Genomic DNA, 15,704 nt, shown 5'->3' on the forward strand with positions numbered 1-15,704 from the left:
CGAGCCGTGGAACAGCAAACGCTCGTTGGGCGCGCCCGCCTCCGCAGCCACCTCGCGCCGCCTGTGGCCGTACCGCTGTCTCTATCACACTTACTGTCTGTCTCGCTCTAGCACACTCACCTATATACGCGTGTCGCTCGTCGAAGCCCTTCTGCACGATGGCGTTGATGAAGGGCGAGCCGTGGAACAGCAGGCGCTCGTTGGGCGCGCCCGCCTCCGCCGCCACCTCGCGCCGTCTGTGGCTGTACCGCTCCCATAACCGCCCGTTCACTATTTTTTGTATCTGTTGGAGAGATGGAGATTGAAATAATTTCAATAAAATATGTTACCAAAGATTTACTAATAGTCATCATGAATATATTCATAGTTAATTCGTGATCATGACAAAGAAGTCGAAATTTTTCGTAACATAAAAATTTTATAAACGGCATACTCTAACGTTAAATAGTGACTGGTGACTTCCTAAGTCTTAGATTCTAGTGCTAACGTAGAACAAGAGTTTTATGTCAGCACCAATAACAATAATCAAAGCAGGCAGAGCAGGGTTGGGGACGTACCCGCACGACGTTGTACCGCGTGAAGTTGCCGCCGGCGAGGTCGCGGTGCGTGCGCACGGACGCCTGCATCTCGCGCTCGAGCACAGCGTACTCGCTGTCCACGCCCTCGGCCGCGCACGTCGCCGACACCTCCACCAGCGTCGTGCCGCCGTACCATTCTGAAAGAGAAAATTTGTGTTGTGAATACAAATTAAAATTATAATTATCAACTTTTTAGGCCAACAACGGAGGTTTTTTGAGAAGATGGATATTGAAATTTATATGATATGTTCCCGCTCCAGCCCAGCTGTATCACTCACCCGACTGCGCCTGCAGGCTGTTGCGTGCGGCCTTGATGAGGCGGTGTCTGTGCCCGTACGCGGCCACGCCCACCGCGCGCAGGTCCTCGTGCGACATCTCCGACAGGATGTCCACCGTGATCTGTTCCCGCTCCAGCACCGGCCCGAGCTGCTCGAGACCGATGCTGCGACAGACAGAATATATTAGTTTTATTATATCAATCGTAATGTGTCGAGCTAGCGAACGGTCGTGCTCCACGTTACACACGCCGCAAATATTATTTAATTAATATTTTCGCGAATCACGCGGCACGTTGCCGCTGCACGTGACCATGGCGCTCGTAGCCAACGAGTTGCTGGCGTTTATCCAGCACGCCATCGACACCATGGACGAGGTCAGCATCATGCAGATCTGCAAGCCCTCCTTCACCAGTGAGGAGATTTGCAAGGGGAAGCAGCTGCTGTATGAGACGCTCGGCCAGAGCGCGAACATGCCGTCGCGACGAAGAGACGGAACCGAAAGGAGCGTGCAGGACATCATCTCCCTGCTGAAGCAGACTGATCCAGATGAGGTACCGGCTTTTGTGGCTGAAGAGCTGCACAAGCTGCCGCCCGTCACGTTGGATCACGTCGACGTCGTCAGCCTACTGAAGGACATCAGGTTCCTGAAGGAGGAGCTGACCGGAGTTCGGGGGATCACGTTTAGCCCGTCAGCATTATCGGACGGGTCAACGAACGCCGCCGTTGCCGCCCCCGCCCGCGCTCCCCTCCCGGTTGCGCCGACGCCGAGTTCACAGGCGACTCAGCAAAACTACGCGACTGTTGCTGGTCGCCCCGCGCCTCCCCCGCGGGCTCATAAAAATGGGGAAAATGAGAGGCTTCGGAGAGTCGCAAGACTATGGAGAGCCGCAAGGCTACGAAGAGCCGCAAGGCTAATTCTTCTCGACCTGGCAAGGACGAGAGCAGGAGGTGCGATGAAGAGGGCTTCATACTGGTGGAGAGAAGGAAGAAGAAGCCCGCCGCCCGCAACCATCGCGGCACCGCGCCATATGTACCTGAGCTGCGTCTGCGGAGCGAGGTCCCCGCGACGCCCCTGTACATATCCCGCCTGCACTGGTCCATGGAGGTCGAAGACGTCGTAGACTACATCAGTAAGAAGACATCCCTCCACTTGAGGGTCGAGCGTCTGCAGTCTCGCCACAAGGTCAACTTCAGTTCCTTTGTGGTGAGAGTGCCGACGCATCTTCTCCCGACCTTTGAAGCGGAGGAATTCTGACCGACTGATGTGGTTTACCGAAGGTTCCGGGGGAGACTCCGGAATGAAGCGCGCGTCACGTCGCCGTTAATTCGTGATAATGTGTAGTTGTTAAGTTTATATAATTTTTATGTATGTTAGTCATTAAGGTATATATTGTATGGGCCTACGTAGCCTGATTTAAATAAATAAATAAATAAAGTTCAAGCGTTCTGCGTTCGAGCGGTCAGTCACACAGGAGGAATTCTGACGCGGTCAGAACGCCCTGTGTGTAAGTATCTCTATACAATCTAATACAAAACAAAGAACGCAAAACTGACCGCTTGAACGCTTGACCGCGTGACCGCTCTCTGTCTGATAGGTCCCTAAGCTAGTTCTAAGATATCAATGATCTATGGATTAATCCAGAGCGAGGTCTATAATAGAAAATAGTTTTCCTAATATTTTTTTACCTGGTGAGGAAGGTATGCAACGACTCGGAGGTGGACAACGCAGACGCGGGCCGCCCCGCCGCCTCCTCCAGGCTGCTGCGCGGCACCTCCGCCCAGAACCCACTTGACATTATCTGTAAGTAAAACGCGTTTCAAAATTCTGACTAAGAGTTCGAGAAAAGGTTTTTCCTTTTAAATAATATAATCGACCTGGAAATTCAGACATGAAAATAATAGTCAAAAGTTAAAAACTAATGACGTAACAATTATCATTTATCATAGACACTCACGAAATAGCTGTCGTTTCTTGTTCTGCGGCGAACCACTCGCCGTCTGCTAAACCCGTATCAACCACACAATTTTCGATTTATCTTTACTAGCAGCAGTGTAGTTACCGGTAGCGGCAGCGGCGCGGTGGCCCCGCTCGGCAGCAGCACTGGCAGGGGGGGCGGCGCGGGGGGCGCGGGCTGCGCGGGCGCGGTGGGTGCGGGCGCGGCGGCCGTCATGGCGTCCGCGAGCAGCGACCGCACGTCCTCCGCGCCCGCCAGCGCCAGCGCCGTCTGACCCTCCTGGTTCTTGAGGAACGGGTCCGCGCCGTGAGCGAGCTAGGTGAAAAATATGAATGTTAGCAGTACATACTCTGGTTATGTCTTACATTTTTTTTATTGCCGTATATTCGTGCCGGCTCGCAGCAGCAGCGCGGCTAGCTTGAGGTGTGATAAACTCGCGCCTTGCGCTACGTACCAGTAAAGCACATAACTGCGTGCGGGCTTTATGCGCGGCCTCGTGGAGCGGCGTGAAGCCCCATCTGTCGGCGGCGTTGGGCGGCGTGCCGGCCCGCAGCAGCAGCGCCGCGAGCTCGAGGTGCCCGTACGAGGCGGCGTTGTGGAGCGGCACGAGCCCGCCCTTGTCGCGCGCCGACACCGCCGCGCCCGCCGCCAGCAGCGCCTCCGCTACCTCCAGGTTGTTGTAGCCCGCTGGAACATTATGGCGTTGGGACGTTACAATAAATTTTAAGACAAAACTGAAATAAATCATCATGTATGCGTGGATACTAAACAAATTGATGCTCAAAATGAAAACTGATGTTTAGTTTTTAAGCCATAATCGTTGTAAGGCTGTAAACCTCAATTTGCTTTAAATTAAGATTTTTTTGTAGCCAGTCACTTTTTTAATCTAAATTTGCTTTAAATTAAGATTTTTTTTTTGTAATAATGCACCAAATCACTGTGTCACACAGCTCACACTATGGTTTTAATTATTTTGTTCGCTTACCGGCTAAATGTAGAGGCGTGGAGTTCCGGCCGTGCGCGTCCCGGCAGTTCACGTTTTGTGGGGTTATTAGTTTCCTGCGATAGACAAAACTCATAAGCATCTTTACGTTTTAACGACACATAAAAATCATTGTCCTTCACTACATCAAAGTTAGTTAAAGGAGGATTAAAATATTAAATCATTAACAAAACCTATATTTTCAAATGTATTGAACCCTTTAAGAAAATTGTTTCAAGTGAATTTGACCACCTGCTATTTGGAAGAGGACCATAGCAGCTATAATACCACCGTTTGGCCTTTACAAAGACATCAGGGCTACCTGGCCCGGGCGAGGTCCCCGCGCTTGGCGGCGTCGAGCAGCGCGGCGTCCCCGCGCAGCGCGTCCGCGGTGTCGCTGTCGCCGGCGCGCACCAGCTGCAGCGGCGTCAGCCCGTCGCGGTTGCGGCGCGTCGGGTCCGCGCCGTGCTAGAAAGGGAAAATAACCATGGAGCATCATACTGTTTAAGTGTTTGTTTTTTAGAGTATTGCTATTGATTTTATGACAAGCCTGTGGAAACGCGTTGGAATCGTGCTCCATGGAAACAAGCAAAAAGTGGTTTGTCAACAACATACAAATCTGGACTTACTTCGGCTTCTGCAACTTTACATTAACAGCATTGTTCCTTCAGACGTTTCTCAGTTTAAGGAGCAAATTCCTCGACTCTCAATCCGTGTTTACGTGTCAATACGGGTCGAAAGCTGAGAATGTGTGGTCCTGGGTCCTTCCTTCAGGTGCGTTATTCTTGATACCATCTATATTATGTCTACTATTGATACCATCTATATAAGTGGTCTGACTAAAACGTACCTTGAGCAGCAGCCGCACGATGTCCGCTTTGCCCTTGGCGGCGGCCTCGTGGAGCGGCGTGAACCGCCACAGGTCGGCGGCGTTGACACCCGCGCCCGCCGCCACCAGCAGCTCCGTCACCTCGTAGTGCCCGTACGAGCACGCGTTGTGAAGGGGCACGAGACCACTGGAATTATAGCAGAAGATTGAATACAATGTCAAGGTAGGAAATAATACCACAGTCTGTAGACAAGACTTTTCTTTATCGCTTCTTTATAGAAAAGCCGATCAAAATGTATGGAATTGACATTAGACGAGTCGTACGTGATACGTCATCGTCATATCAATGAACGCTTATGTCAATTCCATACATTTTGATCGACGCGATGATTATATGAAGAAGCGATAAAAAAGGTGTTGGCTGAAGGGCAAATGCCCATGCTTCCCTTGGCGCCCCCTATCGATTGGTGGGGTGGTCATAGGGGGTTGTATTTTTGTCGTCAAATTTTTTCTAAGTATTTTCGCCATACTAACGAGGTTCGTATATCGGCCTGTATCTGGCCGGGGGTTGATTTTTGAGAAAAGTTTATCTGAGCTTTCTTACTCCCCTTGGCGCCCCCTATCGATTGGTGTATTCAAAAGGGGTGGTTATAAGAGGTTAAAATTTTGACGAAAAATTTTTCTAAGTCTTTTTTCCATAGTGCCCCGTTTCCTTCACTCCAACCCAAATGTTGTCCCTAACGCTCTGGAGTAAAGGTTGAATTTGTTACTTATGTTCAATTTTGTGGTACTTGAACTTGTTTTTTTTTTTTTTTGTATTAAAATCGCTTTGAAATGTACCAAATAAATAAGGACATAACGTGATGACTGATGATATTTTATGGTGTTGTGTGTATATTGTATCCATATTATACAACCATGTGAGTTGTGACATTGGTGACCCTGACATGGTAGTGATGATGATGATGATGATGATAAATGTAATTTGCATAGTAGCATATGTTTTCAGTTCTTAAAACAACGCCTAAACCCCCAAACTTGTATCTATAAGGAATCCGGAGTTCACTTAGTATCTTCGGAACCATAGTATACCTTGGTGCAAAATCTTGCGTTTTGGTAGCATATGCTTAGGATGCTTCTCATAAAACCAAAATCACTATATGTTTCCATATAAATTTTGAGGAGTTCCCTCGATTACTCATGGATCCCATAATCAGATCACCACTATTGTGAAAATGGGACCAAATTGGAGTGAAACCTAATATAACAAAACAAAAATTTTGAAAATCGGTTTACAAACGGCGGAGTAGTGGTTGAACATACAAAAGTAAAAAATATCCACAACCGAATATATAACCTCCTCGTTTTTTGGAAGTCGGTTAAAAATTAGGCTTCACAATTTTAAACGCCTTGATGAGTGGCAGTCTTCCACCGTGCGTTTTTCGCGCAACTTTCTGCCGACTGTAAAACTCTGGAATGAACTGTCACCAGTAGTATTTCCGGACCAATACGACCCGCAAACAATTCAGTCCGTCACGAACTCGACAAAACCCGACTCGACCGAGTACATACTACGATTTTACGGAAAATCAGCATTATGGTGATGGAGATTTTAAGGGAACGCTCTCATGTATTACAGATGCGTAGTGCGCAGTTATTGTGTTCGTGGTTCATTCAATTAAAAAGATAAGAACCTCCACGTCTGAGCCATTAAGATTGAGACCTGATAAGTGATACCAAGATATTATGAGCAAAAGTAATATCAGAAAATGATCACAAGACCCAGGACCGAGCAACGGACAGAACATAGCACACCTGGCTTTGGATTTCACGTCATCTCTATATATTAATACGTGAGAGAAAAACTTTGTAACCCTTTTTACGAAAAATGGGGAAACGTAGGTGCATGAAATTTCGCACAGTTACAGTTTATATGGTGAAGGAGTGCATCGAGCTAATACTATTTTAAAATGATGCTTTTATCATATATATTTTTAACAAATAAAACGTTACACACACTACGACACTACTACTAGGAAAAATGACAGATTTTTGAGTGACAAGCCTATACATACGAATTATACTCTTTTATTTATGGTTGAAGTCTGTTGACAACAAGTTGACAAATTGAAAATGGATTATTGTTTTTTTTTTATTTAATTTTAGATACTATTAGGCAATGCTTAAACGGCCAGTCTGAGATCAGCTGAGTCCCAGAGACAAGAATTGAAAAAAACTATGATGAAGTCAATATTTTTTACAAAATATAGGTAGTAGTCCTAAAGTCGTTGGCAAGTAAGGTCGAATTTCGACCATTGGGCGATCTCTAGTAGAGATAACTACTTGTACCTCTATTGTATTAACTATACCTAATTCTTTTGTAGTGTGTAGTATTTTCACATCGCAAAATCATCATAAATTATAGTAAAACAATAACAATTTTTGCCCAATTTCGACGTCGTATTGCTGTCATATCATGAAAAACGACACGTGAAATAACAATGGGTTTCTATAATTATAAGCATGTCCGCATACACACGTTGTTCGTATTCGATTTCCGAATTCGTTTTCCGTGTTCAGAAATCCGAATACAAGGCGTCAGTAGAAAATACACACACCGAAATGGCAGCGCAGCGGTGAGCATTTTGTAAGTGTCATATGATTTTAAACTTTATCTTCATTACAGACTGCCCACGCGCCGCCGCCGCGTAGGAGTCGTCAGAGTGCTCGCGGCGGCGTCGCGGGCGGCCGCGACACTTTCCAAGTTTCTCAAGCAATACTAAGTATTACAATAATGAAGATAAAGTTTAAAACCATATAACACTGAAAATTCTCGCCGCTGCGCTGCCTTTTCGGTGTGATTTGAGCCTAACTGGCGCACACGTTCGCATTTTTCCGAACGGAACGAATTCAAGTGCAAGCCTGTAAAAAACGAGCGTTTGTGCTAGTCTCACGGAATTCCAAATCATAATTCTACATTAGGAAATTGAATGCGGCCAGCCTTAACATTTTATCTTGGCATCAACAAAAACTCATGTTTTGGGCCAAACTTCAAGGATTCAAGGGAAGCGATTTTATACGTGGGAGAGCCATGCTTCGGCACGAATGGGCCGGCTCGACCGGAGAAATACCACGTTCTCACAGAAAACCCGCGTGAAACAGCGCTTGCGCTGTGTTTCGACGAGTGAGTGAGTTTACCGGAGGCCCAATCCCCTACCATGAGATCGAGCCACGCACTCGGTAAGATGTCGCGACGTGAACTAAACTTTATTACATTATTCAAAAGTAATAATTAATCAAAGATGCAGAGTTGCATTATTATCTAAGTTGCATAGTAGGTAATAAGGCAACACACGCTGTACGGGCGTTGACCCGTACACTATTCCTTCTCTATTCCCTTCCCTACCCTCTATTGCCCTATTCCCTCTTAATAGGACGCCAACGCACTTGCAGCTCTTCTGATGCTGCGAGTGTCCATGGGCGACGGAAGTTGCTTTCCATGCCTGTTTTCACCAACCGACTCCTAACGCTAAGTGGTCCCCTAGCGGCCATTAAGGGTACATATTCTTCAAGATTTCAATTTTTGTGTGTCACGTTCGTCCTTAGGGCGTAAGAACATTTGCAAAACATAACTTTTTTTTTAATGTTTTAAGAGATATTTGACCCGCAAAGATCGCTAGGGAACACTTAGCGTCAGGAGACCGTTGCATAGGTGAAAACAGGCATAAGTCTTTTAGACTAACTTTGATGCCTTCTTTTTCAAAAATACGAAAAACAATATTTCGCTCTTTGTGTTCTTGAAAACTGTCTGTGTATTGAAGTATTGACAGATAGACAGACACAATTTCAAATTCATAAATATTAGTATGGACTGACTCACCCTTTATCTTTCGCATGTACATCGGCGCCTCTTTGCAGTAACAGTTGGGCCAGTGGAAGCCTGTTGTATCTAAAAGAAAAAAAAACATTAGTTGACAATATAAGCTTTCCTCAGATTCATATATTTGTACCTTTGACCACTAACGTACCTTTAGTTTAGAAAAATATGTTTTCATCACGGAAATAAATCAAGATAGAACGACTAAGCGGGTGGAGTAGGTACGCGTGTTTCAATCTTGCACAAGTGAGCAAGATTCGTTGAACGTTCATTCAGTCAGCGCGCACGTCTCGATTCGATACACCGGAGCGGTTGTGCAAAAATGGCTCATTGTGCAGTGTCTAATTGTAAAAACAGAAGTACGAAAGTTAATCGGTCAAAAGGAGGTATTTCTTGTCACGGGTAAGTTATTTGTTCTAACTAAAAGCAAAGCAAAAATTGACACGATCGATTCCTTAGCAACGCACGCGCGTCGCCGTTCTATCTTGATTTATTTCTGTGGTTTGCATACACTAAGTAGTAGGGTTCGAGAAACGCCAAAGCCACTCTGTGTTTGCAGACGTTGCGTCGACGAATATAATATTTCATGCAAGTAACAAAGCTGCGTCGCGTTGGGGCAACGCACGTCGACATAATATATTACAATGTAATGTATTAGCCAGTCCACATGGCGCGTTGTGTCAGCGTCGCGTCGACGCAGCGCTGCCGTTTGACGCATAGCCACACGGGCGCTGCGTCATCGCAGCGTTATTACGAAGCAGTCTTAACGTCAACACCCCCTCCCGCTTCGTCTCGGTGGCTGCTGTCCGTCATGTGTGCGTTGCGACGACGCAGCGCGCCGTGTGAACACCTTGGTTCTTTATATACAGTAAAACAACGCAACGGCAGCGCTGCGACGACGCAACGCTGACGCAAAGCGCCGTGTAGACTGGCTCTTTTGTTGACGTGCGTCGTCGTACAATTAATTGAGACTACCAGTTGACCTCAGATAATAATCAGACCGCGCACTCTACGCCCTCTATCTCGAAAACAGTTCAAGGTATAAAAAAAGTTAAGTAGAAAAGCTGTTGCAGAGAATTTAATTCTCTACAATACTAATAAAAAATCAATGTTGTATGTTACTTGTAACAATATCATAATTTGTATGAAAGGCGACATCGTTGCGGTGTCGCACCGCAACATAATAATTAGAGATGTGCCGACTAGTCGCCGATTAGTGCAAGCAAAATGCAGCGGCGTAGAATGTCGGCCGTCGACGTCGCGATAGTTGACGAGTCGCGGTCGCGCGTCCAGGATCGCCCGCGCCGTCTCCACGTCGCCCGTCCGCGCCGCCTCCAGTAGCCGCAACACTGCACCGTCTGAACACGCATCTGTAGATGACTATCTTACCCAGCAGCAAAATGCAGCGGCGTAGAATGTCGGCCGTCGACTTCGCGACAGTTGACGAGTCGCAGTCGCGCGTCCAGAATCGCCCGCGCCGTCTCCACGTCGCCCGTCCGCGCCGCCTCCAGCAGCCGCAACACTGCACCGTCTGAACACGCATCTGTAGATGACTATCTTACCCAGCAGCAAAATGCAGCGGCGTAGAATGTCGGCCGTCGACGTCGCGACAGTTGACGAGTCGCGGTCGCGCGTCCAGGATCGCCCGCGCCGTCTCCACGTCGCCCGTCCGCGCCGCCTCCAGCAGCCGCAACGCTGCACCGTCTGAACACGCATCTGTAGAGGGAAGACGAGTTGGTTTTAAATAAGAATATGAGTTGTTAAGTTATTAAACGAGAATAAGAGTTAAAAAATAGTTGTTGAAAGGGTTTTTTTTTATAAGTATTGTATACTCTTTTAGCAAATCTTTCAAATTCAAATTGTTTATGAAGCATACAATAATATACAATAGTATAAAAGTTAAAACTCTCACAGTGAACTCTATAATACAAGGGGCACATACACACTCTAAACTCTAAAGTATTATTACTTTGATTTTTTGACCGACTTCCAAAAAGGAGGAGGTACCAGCTTACCTTAGCGTAAGTTCTATGTCAAGGATCTCAGAACTTTTCCGGGCTGGTAGCGACTTCAAAAGCATGAAGATTCAGTACAGAAATAGTTGAGGTTTAGGCGAAGTCTGAAGACGGTATAAGGAATAAGAATTATTTTATTCTTTCTAGATTATTTTTAAGAATATTAATTTGGTACCTTGGAAGTCGGTTTTAATTTTTTGTTAAAAAATAATAATTATACCTTTAGACTTGAGTTGCAGGGTATGTTTGATCCGGCAATTTAAAGTTTTTTTGGTTCTTATATACTAATATAGTATATACTAATATCGAAATATCGACAAGACGACAAAAGATATAATTGTCTCACATCATAGTGAGCAAGTTACGACATTACGTTCCAACGTTTCCTTAACTTTGGTAGAAGTCTTAACATAGCACTGCTAAAAGAAATTAGGTTTAGTACCATTTTGGGTGCCATTAAGATAACTCCAGGGAACATGTTACAGTCATAAATTGTTTGTATTCACAGGCGGTAATCGCTTATCAGCAGGCGTTCCGACTGCTTATTTGCCAATTTCAAGCCATAAACGATCTTCAGATATTTCCAGCGTGTACGTGACTTGAAATGAAACAAATTGCTGATAATTCTATAAGTAGCAAACTGCTACAATCATTGCAATAGCGACCATTTTGAGAAATTGTCGCTTCAAATTGAATTTAATATCCATCGATACTAATATTATGAAAGCGAAAGTGTGTCTGTCTGTCAGTTAGAGGGCGTCCACAAATTACGTGAGGTGTTTAGGCGGGGAGGGGGTCGGGTCAAATCTCATCTAATCTCACGTTGGGGATTGGGCTAATTTTAGTCTTAAAATATTCGTAGACGTCCAGGGAAGGTTTTAAAGTGACACGAGGTTCACCGGGACAGCTAGTGCATTATAAAACGTTACATCAGTGGCGTAACTATATCATCTGGGGCCCATGGCAAATTCTTTTGATGGCCCATCATGAGTTTAACATATCGCTTAAACACTCGAAGCCCGCGATAAAAGCATTATGCAATGGCTTAAAATTGTCATTGCATTTTCAACATAAAATAAATTAATACCTCAATCTTATGACTTCGGTATAAAGATCATTATCTATCTTTACTAATATTATATAACGAGGTAAACTTTGTTTGTTTGTTTGTTTAATTGTAATGAATAGGCTCAAAAACTACTGGACCGATTTTAAAAATTCTTTCACGAAAGCTACATTATTTACGAGTAACATAGGCTACTTTTTATTTTGGAAAATATAGGGTTCCGTAAGATATTTCAGTTTTTATATTTAATTTAATTATATTTAAACGCATTTATTTTACTTATGCTAATAATCCTTATCAAAATAAATTATTTCATCACTAAGTACATTTTATGTAAGTAGATAATATATTTTGGTCTTTGAATGATTAAAATTGGACGTTTGGTTTAGAAGTTATGGCGAAATTAAAATATTACGATAGTGGGCGTCACCAAGGCGGGGGTGCGCGTGCGGGAGGAAGACAGTCTATGCAGTTGTGCATCCTGCGTATAATGACTGCGTAGTGCGTCGTCGATGGTAGTGTCGAAGTCTGTGAATTGACCTGGCAATCATTTTGCTAACCGAGTCTTTCCTGGGTATGCTTTTTGCAACGGGCGGAGCCCCGGGCGACCGCTATAATGAATATAAATCAAAACTGCTGAATCGATTTTAATATTTTTTTCAGTGGCTATTTATATTTTATACCCGTGCGAAGCCGGGGCGGATCGCTAGTATCCCATAAAGAATTTTCGTCGCATACATGAGAACAATGAAAACAGTGCGAACTTATTTGCGTGTTTCTACTAACTATGAATAAGTTAACACTTGTGATTGAAATGGGTAGGAAAATTTAAGGTGACGCCACGTTAAAGTAAAAAACCGTGTTGGATAATTATGTTTAAGATTGCTTGTTTTCTATAAGAGGCCGGCCCGGCCTCTCATAGAAAACAAGAAATGGAACAGCGAGAAATGGAAAGGGCGTAAGCGACAAAATGGTTTTGTCGCGTAATTTAAAAAACATAAATATATTTCATATGAGCTATGGGCAAATTAAAGTGTATGCTTGAACCAATCTATGTACGAGGGCTGCTATTTATGTATCCGGAATTAAAAAAAGAAACAAACATATATCATTTAATATGGTTTTATTGCTTTTCAAAATATTCGCCGCGATGATCACACACTTTTGCATACGCTGGAACCAATTTTCATAGCACTTTTTCCATTCTGATTGAGGTATCTCCAAAACGTGCATTTTGAACGCATCAACAGCCTCTTCGCGGCTCGAAAAACGTTGACCACGTAATTTGTTCTTCGCGTATGGAAATAAAAAGAAATCGTTAGGTGCCAAATCAGGGCTGTACGGCGGATGACCAGTCAATTCGATCTTTTGACCCTCCAAAAACTGAGTTGTTTCAGCTGAGGTGTGACAGCTAGCATTGTCGTGATGTAATATGATTCTGCGTTGTCGGTTGTCCTTTCTTATTTCTTCAAAGACTTCTGGTAAACAAATGGTCGTATACCATTCAGAATTAACCGTTTTACGATTCTCTAATGGCACTGTAGCCACATGTCCATTAATTCCAAAAAAACAGGCGACCATTTGCTTCAAAGTACTTTTTGCACGAGTAACTTTTGTTGGTTTCGGCTCATCTTGGAACACCCACACCGTTGACTGTTGTTTAGTTTCGGGGTCATATGCATAGATCCAAGATTCATCACCTGTGTAGAAATTATAAACGGCTTTTGACGTACCACGGTTGTATTTTTTTAACATTTTTTTGCACCAATCGACACGAGCCCGTTTTTGATCGATTGTCAAGTTGTGCGGAATCCAACGCGAACATATTTTTTTTACAGCCAAATGTTCGTGTAATATCTTATGTATGCTCGTCATACTTATGCCTAAGGACGCCTCTATCTCGCGATATGTAACATGACGATCACGCATTATTAGTTCCCGCACAGCATCTATATTTTGTGGGACAACAGCTGTTTTTGGGCGACCTTCTTTATTTTCATCCGTGAGCATAGACCGCCCACGATTAAACTCACTGTACCAGTGATAAACAGTGGTTTTTGATGGTGCTTCATCTCCAAAAGTTGCGGTGAGTTGAATAAAGCACTGTTGTTGATTTAGCCCACGCCGAAAATCGTAGTAAATCATTGCACGAAAATGTTCACGCGTTAAATCCATGGCAAATGAAGACACGCAATTTTCAAAATGACGCCACAATGGAAAAATAATTGACAGTCACATGAAACAAAATGTATTCTTCAACCAAAGAGTTCTATTTTCAAATGTTGTAATTACTTTTTAAATATTGTTCTTGTAAGTGGCCAGTTCCGGATACATAAATAGCAGCCCTCGTACCAATTTTGGAAGCTTAAATCACTCTCCTCTGTTGGCAAAATTAGAATCCCTTTTTTATAGAGGTCTTTTTGTTTGATTATTCTGTGTTATAAAAGTTGACCAATTGTGTTATGCTATGGGTAATTCAAAGACAAAGACATGAAGAATACTGACAATGAACTTTAATTTCTTAGCTTTAGTATTTTTTTCTCAGCAATGGCTGAGAAAAATCGATATCGGTACAGCTAAATTATCAAGGCGTCGCCTTAAATCGCATAGTATACCAATAGCTATAGTGACTTATGAGAGCTTGGACACCAATCGTATAAGAACCGCGATTCCTTTCCGATCACCTACAAATTAAAAAATTGTGAACTACGCAATTTAGTTCAAGCGAAGCGAAGACGAATTCTGAAAAAGGCACTATTATAGAGTAAGAGTTATTTAATACTTTTTAGTTCATATTATTATTGTTTTTACCTTGGAAGTCGGTTTTAATTTTTTGTTAAAAACAATAATTACACCTGTATACAAGCTGCGTATCCGCCATGCGCTTGTGACGTCTTCCATATTCGTAGCGCACCCGCTCCGGCCGGCTCGACCGGAGAAATACCACGTTCTCACAGAAAACCAGCGTGAAACAGCGCTTGGGCTGTGTTTCGCCGAGTGAGTGAGTTTACCGGAGGCCCAATCCCTTACCCTATTCCCTTCCCTACCCTCCCCTATTCACTTCCCTTCCCTTCCCATCCCTACCCTCCCCTATTACCCTATTCCCTCTTAAAAGGTCGGTAACGCACCTGCAGCTCTTCTGATGCTGCGAGTGTCCATGGGCGACGGAAGTTGCTTTCCATCAGGTGACCCGTTTGCTCGTTTGCCCCCTTATTTCATTAAAAAAAAAAACTATGATAACGTCTCTAACTGTTGCACTCAGCGACTAATATAAATTGCTTAGCTGTTATATTAGTTGCAACCAATACAGCTAAGCAATCTATATACCTATATAAAACTCAAAGGTGACTGACTGACATGGTGATCTATCAACGCACAGCCCAAACCACTGGACCGATCGGGATAAAATTTGGCATGCAGGTAGATGTTATAACGTAGGTTTATACGTGAGAGAGCCATGCTTCGGCACGAATGGGCCGACTCGACCGGAGAAATACGACGTTCTCACAGAAAACCGGCGTGAAACAGCGCTTGCGCTGTGTTTCGCCGAGTGAGTGAGTTTACCGGAGGCCCAATCCCCTAACCTATTCCCTTCCCCTCCCTACCTTCCCCTACTTCCTTCCCATCCCTCCCCTATTACCCCATTTCCCTCTTAAAAGGCCGGCAACGCACTTGCAGCTCTTCTAATGCTGCGAGTGTCCATGGGCGACGGATGTTGCTTTCCATCAGGTGACCCGTTTGCTCGTTTGCCCCCTTATTTCATTAAAAAAAAGGCATCCGCTAAGAAAGGATCTTGATCAATTCCACCTCCAGGGGGTTAAAATAGGAGATGAAAGTTTGTACATAATAATACTTCTTAACGCGAGCGAAGCCGCGGGCAAAAGCTCGTTAGTATACTGTATATAAAACTAAATTAAGATTTTATCATGAGCCCCTTATCTGTAAATCTCTTCATTTTATTGAAGTTTAATAATCATTAATTAAATGTATCTGAGTGCGGCCGAGAGTTATGCAAACCCACGGCCGCAACCGTCATAAAAAATAATTCGACGTGCGGTAAAAAAAATCGCCCAGGTGCGAGTCGAACTCGCGCACGATGGGTTCCGTAACATCACAGAGCAAAA

General features: G+C 44.2%; 1 protein-coding gene across 2 annotated transcripts in view; it reads right to left on the reverse strand.

The window, feature by feature from the left end:
• Positions 1 to 15,704, reverse strand: part of LOC121740466 (poly [ADP-ribose] polymerase tankyrase) — a 116,180-nt gene that overhangs the window by 7,979 nt on the left and 92,497 nt on the right. For both annotated transcript variants that reach the window (XM_042133162.1, XM_042133161.1), the window contains exons 11-21: positions 10,062 to 10,215; positions 8,503 to 8,571; positions 4,644 to 4,809; positions 4,116 to 4,261; positions 3,797 to 3,870; positions 3,266 to 3,498; positions 2,917 to 3,126; positions 2,543 to 2,655; positions 857 to 1,020; positions 558 to 715; positions 121 to 283 (exon numbers count right to left, since the gene is read on the reverse strand). In XM_042133162.1, coding sequence (XP_041989096.1) covers positions 121 to 283; positions 558 to 715; positions 857 to 1,020; positions 2,543 to 2,655; positions 2,917 to 3,126; positions 3,266 to 3,498; positions 3,797 to 3,870; positions 4,116 to 4,261; positions 4,644 to 4,809; positions 8,503 to 8,571; positions 10,062 to 10,215 — 1,650 coding nt within the window. The remainder of the gene's footprint in view (positions 1 to 120; positions 284 to 557; positions 716 to 856; positions 1,021 to 2,542; positions 2,656 to 2,916; positions 3,127 to 3,265; positions 3,499 to 3,796; positions 3,871 to 4,115; positions 4,262 to 4,643; positions 4,810 to 8,502; positions 8,572 to 10,061; positions 10,216 to 15,704) is intronic.

This window comes from Aricia agestis, chromosome 3 (assembly GCF_905147365.1).
Source record: "Aricia agestis chromosome 3, ilAriAges1.1, whole genome shotgun sequence".
In the NCBI taxonomy this organism is placed as follows: domain Eukaryota; kingdom Metazoa; phylum Arthropoda; class Insecta; order Lepidoptera; family Lycaenidae; genus Aricia; species Aricia agestis.